The sequence below is a fragment of the Mercenaria mercenaria genome, chromosome 18 (assembly GCF_021730395.1).
Source record: "Mercenaria mercenaria strain notata chromosome 18, MADL_Memer_1, whole genome shotgun sequence".
NCBI classification, from domain to species: domain Eukaryota; kingdom Metazoa; phylum Mollusca; class Bivalvia; order Venerida; family Veneridae; genus Mercenaria; species Mercenaria mercenaria.
In genome coordinates, this window is record NC_069378.1 from 1,966,625 (window position 1) to 1,979,583 (window position 12,959).

The window sequence follows — 12,959 nt, forward strand, 5'->3', positions numbered from 1 at the left end:
GTTTTGTTTTAGTAGTGGTGGTATGAGGGATGCATTATCAGGTATATTCCCACGTTATCCGTTTTCGACCGACATGTATTTTCGATTGTGACGTAATATCCACTTAATTTGCATATCGTGCGCACGTAAAGTGTTGATCACGTGATGTTTTGGTAATATGAACAAAGTTGTAAACACTAATTTCACTGTTATGGAGATAAGAACGATAAGTATATCAACAAGTTATCAAAATATCTTTTTATACAACTTTTAAATGAACCCGGAAAATATTTGCATTTGCGGCCACCTTTGTTGTTGTTGTTGGTATGATAGAGATAAAAACCTATACAACTCAGTACTATTACCGCACGCCAAACCAACATGGTCCATTTAGCCAATAAAATAGGATTGTTATAACAGTAGCTCGATCTGGAGTTGCGCGCCTCGTGAGGTACGATCTGGCAAAAATCAACTCGAGCCCTATACAAAATCCAAGGTCTATCTACTGTTATAAAATGGCCATTTTATTATATACCTCTACCTTTTTTGTTGTTTTGTTATTAAACGAAATCCTCAATGTTTATCGATATCAAAATGGAACTAAATGAAGTTTTTACGTGCGCTATTTATAGAAGTGTGTCAGGTCATGCATATTAATGAAAGTATCCCGACAGCATACAATACGGAAGGTACAATACGAATTTTAAAGGTACAATACGGATTTTATTTCTGCCTTTTCATACTTAATTGTGAAATACAAGCCGATTTTATTTTACAGAATTGATATAGGTATATAAAAATATAAATATGTTAAATTGTATCAATCCTGTATTCATGTTCCTTTATATGTTTACAGAATTCTGGCAAATTGGAGGGGCCCTATAGAAAATATAATGCTCATGACCTGACAGATGCATAAGAGGCTGTTTTAAATGATTAGTCACCATTTGAAAGGGCTACCGAAATTAGTAAAACAAAGTAGCTTGGATATTGCCACACAGAATCAACAATTACTGATTATTACATGGAGCTAAAAAGTATTCTTAGAGGACGTCGAAGTTGTTCCGTCATATGGACAGAATGGCCGGGAAGCTGATTTTAATGTTTACTGCAACAAAATGCGTGCAATTAATACTATGACCTTGTTTACAAATGGAAAAGAAATATTATGTATATATAAGAAGTGATTATTTTTCGGAGTTCATGCGAAATGAACGACAGAATAGGATTCATTTCGCATGAACTCCGAAAATAAAAACATTTCTTAATTACCGTTTGTGGTTAATTAGTCAAATTTATACATCCGTCTTTCATTAAAATATATATTTGTCTTACAGATTTCTTTCTTTCTTAAAAATTCATATCTTTCGTGTTTAGTTCTACCGTCTGCAAGAAAACCTTTAGTTATTGATCACCAAACAACGCTGATCTCAGGCCTACATGCGCACAAGAACATTTCTTTATTAAAATACTTTCTTTCCTGTCATCGGCTCTAAAAACTGGAACACAAACAATTACTAGGCACAGCATCATTGGCCTCCTTTAAAATACATATGTCTATATATGTGACAAATGGCAAAAACGACTTAATGTTACCTTAGAAATATTTCCAAACACCTTTTTCTTCAATGGAGTAATTACATATATCATTTGTTGGCTGCCGGGAGGTGCTTTCAGCAGTTTTGACGAAAAAATGAATTTGACACAAATATTTCACCCGTCAACAAAATCAAGCAAGAGATGAACTACACCTGTCCGAAGAGTACGAGAGTACGGTTGACAGCTTAGTTAGAGAAGGTGTTTGGAATATCAAAATGTCTGACTTCCTCCCATTAGCAACTGCAAGTGTGTTTAGGAAAGACAAAACATTATATTTTCTAGCAGACTTCACAGTCAATTTATACCTATTACTCAAAATATAAATATAGATATTCAGGTAGATGCAATATGTATCAGACTGTCATATCTAGCTGTGTAAGTATATGAGCATTAGGATTCCTATGTTAAATGCAAAAAGTAAAGGAACATCCAGAATGAAAAAGTGCCACTTCCGGCAGCACTTTAATAATTGATGAATATTCTGTCTGTTTTGGATCAACATTCGAATGAATAAACGATGGAGGAATCCTTCAAGTTATTTCCCTTTAATTATCCAGCATCAGTATACTACAGCAACTGTTTTCTTATCTGTAGTTTTGCACAGCAACCATTGTCTGGATTTCATAGTAAGCTTCACCTCAAACAGGCGATGCGCATAAAATCGTTTTGTTCGGATCGGCTACTTTTTTACTCAGTTATTGCTTATTGACTAGTCAACATTATTATATGATAATAAATTGCCTTTTTTTGTCCGGATTATTCCTTAGAAAACACTAGCTGGCATTGACCAAAAGTTCAAGAAGGGATTGTTCTTTTCTAAGAGAAGATGCGCATACGATATTTTGTTCCGGTCGGATAATTTTTCACTGAATTATTACCTTTTTGATTATTCAAAGTTGGTACATTATTGTACTGTTTCTTGCCCAAAGCAGTCTTCAGTAGCGAAACTTTGCTGGAATTCAGCTAAACTGCACAGGAAGTCTCACAAAGAGAAGCGCATATCTTTTGTGTGCTTCTTCCTCAATAACTACCTGATGGAGTTCTAAGATACTTCTTTCGAAGCTTCATTATTAAGACGCCGATGAAATCATTAGGCCCATAATAGCAAGTGTTTAAAATGGCATTTGCTTGGGATATTCTTAAACTTGGTATTGTCTTGCACTGTGTTGCAATTTTCAAACAACTTTTACCGTGCCGTTTGTTTCATAAATTTTGTATAATTTTGGATATTTCCTCTAGCTCATGTAGAGACGAATTTCAAAGTGATGGTCACTATCCAAAATATTTGCATATACTTGCATATTTCTTTAATCCATGAATTTTGATAAAAAAAAGATAAAGCTATTGTTAAACAATAATGAAAGACAATATACCTGTCAATGTAATTTTACAAGGCTGACTAAAGAAAAAATAAAAGGATTTAATGGGATATAATTCTAATTCTAACATGGAAAAATTAAGGTCGAATCCTGTGGGACAGCTTTAAACTTTGATCACTTCATTAAAAAAAACGTGTGCAGAAGTAAAGCCTAACTACTTTTACTAACTCAATATGTAATCTAAAGAGCAAAGGCGAAACAGAGAACTTTTACCGCATTCAATTCAGTAATTTTAAGGATGTCTAACTCTGCCCCCTTCTGTTTAAGAGGTACTTTTACTTTAAATATCATGAAATCGCTTATCATACGAAAAAATTATTTTTGTACAATAAATGAATAATAAGCAACAGAAAGTTGAAATGTATTCGAAGAAAGGAATACAAGGAATAAAACTGGTCCCAGTGGGGATTGAACCTATGCTGTCCTAAAATTTATGTCAAAGAAGGTTTATGGTGGGAAATGAATACTCTTCAAAAGGTGGTACACTATTATGTGTTTTATACATTGATAAGTGATAATCTAACTTCAGGGAGTATTCATCCGTCTTACAGATATTTTCTTGAAAATGAAATGAGAGGAGCTGTCAAGTGTTAGGAACATGGCCATTTAACGCCACTGGATTCAAAATAAATTATGTTTTTTTTTGTTTTTTTTTTTAATTACAACGACTATTATGTTTTTTTTTCGAAAGCCTTGTCATGCACAGTAAGCGCAGTACTTCTTTGTTAAATGAACTAGTATATCTTTGCTTTCATACATAACATTTGAAACTGTGACCCCGTGCAAACATTGATGATATTGTCAAATTCATGAATCAGACCGAAAACTTTATGACAAAGACCTATTTTATTTCAAACTACTGTCACGTTATTGACAAGTTGCTGAGTAAATTTACACTGCGACTGACAAAAATAGATTGAATAATGTTTATTGTATAAAATTACGAAATGTGAAAGTTGAGCTTTTATCATTAAGTTGGTTTTATTATCAAAATCGTTAATTTTAACCAAAGTGAGAAAAGTAATTGCAGTGACATACATAACAAACAACTAGGTTGAAGACAAGCATAAATATGTGCATAATCCAACAGATAATGTGATATGATATAATACATTGCACCGAATCATACAGATTGTATGCATAAAATATATCAATTATGAACATTTAATTATTCCTTATCAAGATCACGGATGTGCTCACGCAAACAATGCACATAACGCAAGCGAACAATGACCAGTCTACTATAGTAAGAACCTGTATGACGAATACTAGTCCATCAGTTTCTAGATGGTGTTCAAATGTCCAAGCACTTCCTGAAATATTTAAAATTACATTATCTCAATATAGAAAGTCTACAAAATATAAGTTATATGAACAATGTTTAGATGTATAATTTCATATACATCTAGTGGATGGTCTCGATACTGTTTTGTTGTATGTACTTGTTTCTGTGTGCTTGCTGAAATGAACGTGAAATGAATGGTTATATAAAATAAAATGAAAGGGGAAAGCAGAACAAGGACGAACACACAAAAGGAACGCCACGCCTCCCCTAAAGTTACATGTCCTTGATCAATGACCTATACATTTACGCCCATATGCGATAGGTAGATAATCGATTTTCGAGTAATGTATATAAAAATTTCGAGTTATTAAGTTGAAATTTCAAGCTAATAAATTACAGACAAAAAGCATTAATTAGTTTGTCGTTTAACACACAGGTACCAACAATATGTATTTTCATGAACCAGAGGCGATTTGCATACTTCAAAAAAAAACCTAGGCAGATTTCATACAAAAATATCAAGTCGTTGAATATAGGATATACATACCAACTGATTGCCAGATAAAACTAAACGCACCAAGAAAATACGTGAAAATGTTCAATCGGGGATTTTCATATTTTCTGCAAAGTATCCCTAGCCAGAAAATAGCTCCGCATAATCCTTTTACAAGCACAAATATTGCCAGATTGTGCCTCTCCGAGTGCAAGGTTGTAATAACGGCTACAAAACCTGCACAGAAAATCAGATCTGTAAATTATCTAAACTAAACAACAATGGTATAAATGCTGATAAGAACAGTAAAGAACGTGTATGCACCTAAACTTTATTTCTGGCAAGGCAGAGGTACAATCATGTATTCTAATCTCATCTGAGAAAATTTGCATGAACACTTATCAAAATGATTGTATCTTATTTAATGAAATATGACCAAGAACACCGAAAACAAAAGTAGTTACACATACCAAGCAGAATCCTGAACATCGATGCTGGAAACATTAGAACTGCTGTAAAAAAAAATGTTTTACTTTACGGCACACTATTATCAGTCTGGAAGAATAATGTTTTCATTCTATTTATTTTAAATTTAATCATGTAGTATGTTTAGAATAACACGAAACACAACTATCTGATAGGCATATCATATGTTTCAATTTTTCTGCCAAAACTGTTGAAACTGCGACTGTGATTTAAAAAATGAAATACCTATTAGAACAATGACCCAACGTCTAGTAAGGCTTTTAATCACAACGTCGTGCATCGTAGAAGCAATTTTAACTGTAAAATATGCTGCAAAAATAGTAAAACATGCTACGGAGATTGTAAAACATGCAACAAAAATAGTAAAATTTGCTATCGAAATATTAAAACATGATACGGAAATAGTAAAACATGCTACGGAAATAATAATACATGATACAGAAATAGGAAAATATGCAACGGAAATAGTAAAACATGCTACGGAAATTATAATACATGATACAGAAATAGGAAAATATGCAACGGAAATAGTAAAACATGTTACAGAAATAGTAAAACATGCTACGGAAATAATAATACATGATACAGAAATAGGAAAATATGCAACGGAAATAGTAAAACATGTTACGGAAATGGTAAAACATGCTACTCAAATAGTAAAACATGCACATGGTACAGAAATAATAAAACATGATACAGAAATAGTAAATAGTAAAATAGAGAAAAGTGAAAACTTTACAGGTCGTTCAACACGACAAAAATGAAAATGTTGCAGACTCGGTTTGATTGAGCCTGTTCATGGACGGTAGTGGAAATGCATGTTACCGTTCACGCCCTCTAGCCCCGGGTTGAGCAGAACTTAACATTTACACATGCTAAAAGTACAAAAACAATTTAGAGACATCCGCAGATGTATTCAAACGGCGGTGAACATGAAACCTTCAATGATACACGTGTTGAGGCATGTAATTCCATGAAGAGCGGCGTTTGGTCCCCAGATAAAGTAAAGGGTTTTCCCCAAACGAGAAAACAATGGGCTGAAATAAACAAACTGGAATTTAGAAAGGGGATCTGAGGTTATGGAGCCTGCGTATCACAGGAAAACATGCTACGCAAATAGTAAAACATTCTACGCAAATAGTAAAACATGCACGTATTGGTTTAGGTTTGCGTGGCCCTTATAAACAGGGACCCTAACCGCTGTATTCATGAATCTTGCAACATCAAGTCGTAATAATAAAATGAATGAACTAGCACGCAGAAAAGTACGAAAGACCCGTGGTGACATTTCAACTTCATTATTTCACGATTTCTGCTTCCTGATTTCACGATTTCCACTTCATGAATTCACGATTTCACGATTTCCACTTCATGAATTCACGATTTCACGAATTTACGATTTCACGAAAAAACTTCACGATTTCTTGATTTCACGATTTCATGATTTCACGATTTCTTGATTTCACGATTTCCACTTCATGAATTCACGATTTCACGATTTCTGCTTCCTGAATTCACGATTTCCACTTCTTGAATTCACGATTTCACGATTTCCACTTCATGAATTCACGATTTCCACTTCACTATTTCACGATTTCAACTTCACGAATTCACGATTTCCACTTCACGAATTCACGATTTCACGATTTCAACTTCATGAATTCACGATTTTCACTTCACGATTTCACGATTTCCACTTCACGAATTCACGATTTCCACTTCACGAATTCACGATTTCCACTTCACGAATTCACGATTTCACGATTTCCACTTCATGAATTCACGATTTCACGATTTCAACTTCATGAATTCACGATTTCCACTTCACGAATTCACGATTTCACGATTTCCACTTCACGAATTCACGATTTCACGATTTCAACTTCATGAATTCACGATTTCCACTTCACGAATTCACGATTTCAACTTCATGAATTCACGATTTCCACTTCACGAATTCACGATTTCACGATTTCAACTTCACGAATTCACGATTTTACGATTTCCACTTCATGAATTCACGATTTCCACTTCACGAATTCACGATTTCAACTTCATGAATTCACGATTTCACGATTTCACGATTTCAACTTCACGAATTCACGATTTCCACTTCACGAATTCACGATTTCACGATTTCAACTTCATGAATTCACGATTTCACCATCGTGAAATCGTGAATTCGTGAAGTGGAAATCGAGAATTCGTGAAGTGGAAATCGTGAATTCATGAAGTGGAAATCGTGAAATCGTGAATTCATGAAGTGGAAATCGTGAAATCATGAAGCAGAAATCGTGAAATAATGAAGTTGAAATGTCACCACGGGTCTTTCGTAGAAAAGTGCTATTCAAATATTCCAAATTAAAATGTAAACACAAAGTCACCGTATCCGAATGTTCAAATGATGTAAGGATAATTATATTCAAGTTGAGCACAACCACACTAATGCATCAAGCACCACCACAATCAGATAATTCTATAATATAAAATTCATTCAAAATTAACAGTTCTTTTAAATCTGTATTCACTATATTATTCAAGAATTTTAAACTTAATAGCACTTACGTTTTTAAAGGTGTAGCATTGTTGAAATAAAACTTTATGTCCTTTTACTAAAAGAATTAACCTTAATATATCTTAAGGTAGCTGTATTATTTTAAGGTAGCAGTTTACAGACAGCGATCTGCATATATTTTTTGGTATTGATATTAATTATTATATTTAAGGTAGCAGTCCTAAGGTAGTGAGTTTTATATTTAAAGGTATTAATTTAATAGAAAACGAAAATAAAGTAAAATAAGGTGGCATGCATCCTTGGCCAGCATGTTACGGAAATAGTAAAACATGATACAAAAGTAGTATAACATGTTACGAAAATAATAAAATGTGATACAGAAATAGTAAAATATGCTACGGAAATAATGAAACAGAAATAGAACAATATGCTTCAGAAATAGAAAAATATGCTACAGAAATAGTGGAACTTGCTACAGAAATAGTAACACATGCTACAGAAATAGTAAAATATGCAGCAACAGAAATAGTAAAACATGCAACAGAAATAGTAAGTTATGCTACAGAAATAGTAAAACATGATACAGAAATAGTATAACATGGTACAGAAATAGTAAAACATGCTACAGAAATAGTAAAATATTCTAATGAAATAGTATAACATGGTACAGAAATGTTACAGAAATAGTGAAACATGCTACAGAAATAGTACATTATGATACAGAAATAGTGAAACATGGTACAGGAATAGTATAACATGCTACAGAAATAGTTTAACATGGTACAGAAATAGTGGAACATGCTACAGAAATAGTAAAACATGCTACAGAAATAGTGGAACATGCTACAGAAGTAGTGTAACATGCTATAGAAATAGTAAAACATGCAACAGAAACAGTAAATTATGTTACAGAAATAGAATAACATGCTACAGAAATAGAAATTATGCTACAGAAATAGAAAAACATGCTACAGAAATAGTGGAACATGCTGCAAGAATAGTAAAATATTCTAATGACGTAGTATGACATGTTACAGAAATAGTAAAACATGTACAGAAATAGTAAATTATGCTACAGAAATAGTGGAATATGCTACAGAAATAGTATAACATGCTTCAGAAATAGTAAAACATGCAACAGAAATAGTAAAATATACTACAGAAATAGTGGAACATGCTACAGAAATAGTGGAACATGCAACAGAAATATTAAATTATTCTATAGACATTATAAGTTATGCTACAAGAATAGTAAATTATGCTACAGAAATAGTGGAACATGCTACAGAAAAAGTTAATTATGCTACAGATATAGTGAAACATGCAACATAAATAGTAAAATATGCTACAGAAATAGTGGAAAATGCTACAGAAATAGTAAAACATGCAACAGAAATATTAAATTATTCTATAGACATTATAAGTTATGCTACAAGAATAGTAAATTATGCTACAGAAATAGTGGAACATGCTACAGAAAAAGTTAAATATGCTACAGATATAGTGAAACATGCAACAGAAACAGTAAATTATGTTACAGAAATAGTATAACATGCTACAGAAATAGAAATTATGCTACAGAAATAGAAAAACATGCTACAGAAATAGTGGAACATGCTGCAAGAATAGTAAAATATTCTAATGACGTAGTATGACATGTTACAGAAATAGTAAAACATGCTACAGAAATAGTGGAATATGCTACAGAAATAGTATAACATGCTTCAGAAATAGTAAAACATGCAACAGAAATAGTAAAATATACTACAGAAATAGTGGAACATGCTACAGAAATAGTAAAACATGCAACAGAAATATTAAATTATTCTATAGACATTATAAGTTATGCTACAAGAATAATAAATTATGCTACAGAAATAGTGGAACATGCTACAGAAAAAGTTAATTATGCTACAGATATAGTGAAACATGCAACATAAATAGTAAAATATGCTACAGAAATAGTGGATAATGCTACAGAAATAGTAAAACATGCAACAGAAATATTAAATTATGCTACAGACATAGTAAATTATGCTACAGAAATAGTAAATTATGCCACAGAAAAAGTAAATTATGCTACAGACATAGTAAATTGTGCTACAGAAATAGTAAATTATGCTACAGAAAACGTAAATTATGCTGCAGAAGTAGTAAAACATGCAACAGAAATAGTAAAATATGCTGCAGAAATAGTGGAAATGCTACAGAATTAGTAAAACATGCTACAGAAATAGTAAATTATGCTACAGAAATAGTAAATCATGCAACAGAAATAGTAAACTGTGCTTCAGAAAAAGGAAAACGTGCTACAGAAATAGTAAAACATGAGATCGAACATAAAGCTGTACAGCCTCAATATAAACGAGAAATTCTATAAAGTGAGATGACCGTAGGATATCTTTAAAAATAATAATTCTATAAAACAAGATGACAAGTTAATAACAATAAAGTTTGATAATCGAAGAAAAGAACATCTATTTAATGAGATGACGAAAGAACATCGTTTTATAAAGTGAGATGACCTGCAAATATTAATAGAGTGAGATGAAAAAAAGAATGTTTATTTATAAAGTGAGGTGACAAAAATATCTGTAAGGGAGATGACCAAAGAATAGAACATCTATAAAGCGAGTTGAGCAAAGGGTGAAATGACGAAAACTCGATGGTGTCGTGTTAGGATTAATTTGGTCTTGCTACTATATTACAGACCTAAACATCGATAGATTTTATACACTGACCGTAGCTGGTTGCAATGAGCTCCTGTACGTAACTTAGATATCAAGGTATCGTGAGAAAGTTCCCGTATGTTTGATATGGAATAAATACAAAGTACCTGTGAGAAAGATGTAAGAATGTTTTGTTAATGTAAATCTCAAAAATAACGAAAAAATGTAGCAAATTGAATTTTTACAACTGATATCATCTTTTTCTGTAGAACAAAGAAACATACATATCATCTGGATGCATACAGGGCACGTATATTCTCTGCCTGATTGTCTTGTAGTGGGTTGAGTAATCGTTGGTGGACTGAAAGTGTTATATTCAGAGATTTAGCTACGCCCATTCCTTACTACAAAGCAAGTATTAATAGCATTTATCGAGTCAGAAATACATTAGTTGTGGTACCTGTTGAGTTTCATAACAAGCAGTGTAAGAGTTATATTTTATAAAGATCGTTTAGAAGTGGACTATTTCTGTAATTATTGGTAATAGGTAGCACTAGGTTTAACTCGTCGTACTGTACATAGTTTCAATTAATAGTAGTTATTTAAGGTCAATAGGCAACCACTGTTTTATGAAATCCAACATCTTACAGTCTATCCAATTCGTCCCACACGTGCTCGATAAGGTTAGGGTCTGGTGACTTAGCGACCCAAAGTAAAACTCAAACATATGCTCATGCATAGATAATAATATGGCGCGTGGAAAATGTGACTTTTGAAAATATCATGGAAACTACCTAATATAACTTATTGAAATTATCTAACACGCACAATATTATGCACGGATTTTGTTTTGCTATTGATTAGGGCTGAACTTAAACAGTCGTTCTTTTTACAGATTTAAAGTTGATGGGTCATGTGAGTTACATCTGTGTTTTATTTATCTTTTGACAATATGAATAAAATGTTATGAGTGACATTTTCAACTTTTTTTTTATAATTTATACGTTTTTTTTTTAGAAATTTAAAACATTTCTTTGAGGTCTATTCAATATACATATTAAACTTGCAACAATTTTGAAATAAGGGATAACAGCCATACTGACGGCCAATGGTAGTCTTAATAAGAGAGACCATCTATCATTAAAACATAACATTTTGGATTATAGAAAAAAATCACAGGATTACAATTCACCATATCTGTTTAATTTCGAAAAATTTCAAATTACAAGTCTTTATCGCTGTGTTACCTACCTGTTATTCTCTACATGTATGTTGATATTAATGTTAAGGGTCCTGGCCGTCTCTCCGTTACCAGATTGGACAACATCGATATTGCTTGTTCTGGTGTCACATTCTAGGTGTCTGGCTGTTGGTGGTCTTAGTTCTTGGTTGGTTATACCTCTGTCGCAGTTAAGTCCATCTGTTTCTACGGTGTTTATACTACTGTAAAACAGGTCAATTTAAATTGTCACAGGGAAGGTGCACGCTGTTGTAGAAGCGATATATATCTTACCAAAACCACATTTTCATACACACTTGAATTACAGCAGTAATTTTCATTACAAATCAAACACCTTCGAAACAACCTACTTGTCATAACTTCAGATGATACACACATTACGTAAGTCATTTAAGAAAAGCTACTGCATACTAATATATATTTTGAGGCTACTGTTACATTTTTGTTTGTATATATTTCAAAATATTAATTAGTGTATTCATTTAAACACACATAAAATGTTTATTTGTTTTAGAAACTGCATATTTAAGAATTTAAATTTTCGATTTGCCTCCTTTTATGCGAACATTCCGTGTGTCCATCATTGGCGTCCACTTTAGTTGAACAGTTGCAACATGTTGTCTGTGTTTTGCTTGGAAAGGCAGAAGCACCTTGATCAGGTATTTGATTTATACTTCGGCAAAATGGACATAGAAACTAGGTGCTATCGTGATTGAAAACATAATATGGTTAGAACTTTTAAACACAGTGTAAGAATAAGACATTAAAAATTTTAAGACCGAAATCCAAATTGCAATGTTGTGTGTGTGTGTGTGTGTAAAATGTATGTATTTGATATTACCTCTTTTTGTTTTTTTGCAAATGGACCTAAATAAATAGCATCTATAAGGTAGAATCTAACAATAACTCATACTATACTTTATGGTACAAAATTTCCTGATTTTTAAAACAAAGACAAATATCAAACAGGGAATGCCACGTACCAAAATCGCATCCCTACATACTAAATAATAGCATTTAGTTACAAGCAAATAAGTCATCGTACGATATATGCTATGTGCATCAACGTTTAATAATTTGAAACGAGGCGTCAACTATCTCATCCAATCAAATATCGATATTGTTGTACATGTATCCTACCACGTGATAGAAACAACACAACAAATCTAGAAGTAAAAGACTTATATACCATATAAAACATTTAAAATGTCTTCAAATTATGATAGCCAGAAGATGTTTACCTTGTTTCAATAACATGTTGAAGACACGTCTGACATATTTCATGCGCGCATTCAGTGATCTTTAGAACGTCGC

At 32.5% G+C, this 12,959-nt stretch overlaps 1 protein-coding gene across 1 annotated transcript; it reads right to left on the reverse strand.

Moving 5' to 3' along the window:
* Window positions 1–3,862: 3,862 nt before the first annotated feature.
* LOC123539412 (uncharacterized) lies at window positions 3,863–12,340 on the reverse strand. The gene is made up of 7 exons (XM_045323984.2): window positions 12,196–12,340; window positions 11,657–11,848; window positions 10,690–10,766; window positions 5,447–5,530; window positions 5,206–5,247; window positions 4,790–4,972; window positions 3,863–4,270 (listed from the first exon to the last, which is right to left on the reverse strand). The coding sequence occupies exons 3-7, from the start codon at window positions 10,694–10,696 to the stop codon at window positions 4,122–4,124; spliced, it is 465 nt and encodes a 154-aa protein (XP_045179919.2). The 5' UTR covers window positions 10,697–10,766; window positions 11,657–11,848; window positions 12,196–12,340; the 3' UTR covers window positions 3,863–4,121.
* Between the last annotated feature and the right edge of the window lie 619 nt (window positions 12,341–12,959).

Bases quoted from the DNA above. Each gene is read 5' to 3' on its own strand.
- LOC123539412 (XM_045323984.2), bottom strand. The intron at 5,248-5,446 runs GTATTTCATTTT...TTTTTTTTACAG, and splicing joins TTGGGTCATTGTTCTAATAG to CAGTTCTAATGTTTCCAGCA. The intron at 4,973-5,205 runs GTATGTGTAACT...TTTTCTGTGCAG, and splicing joins GATGTTCAGGATTCTGCTTG to GTTTTGTAGCCGTTATTACA.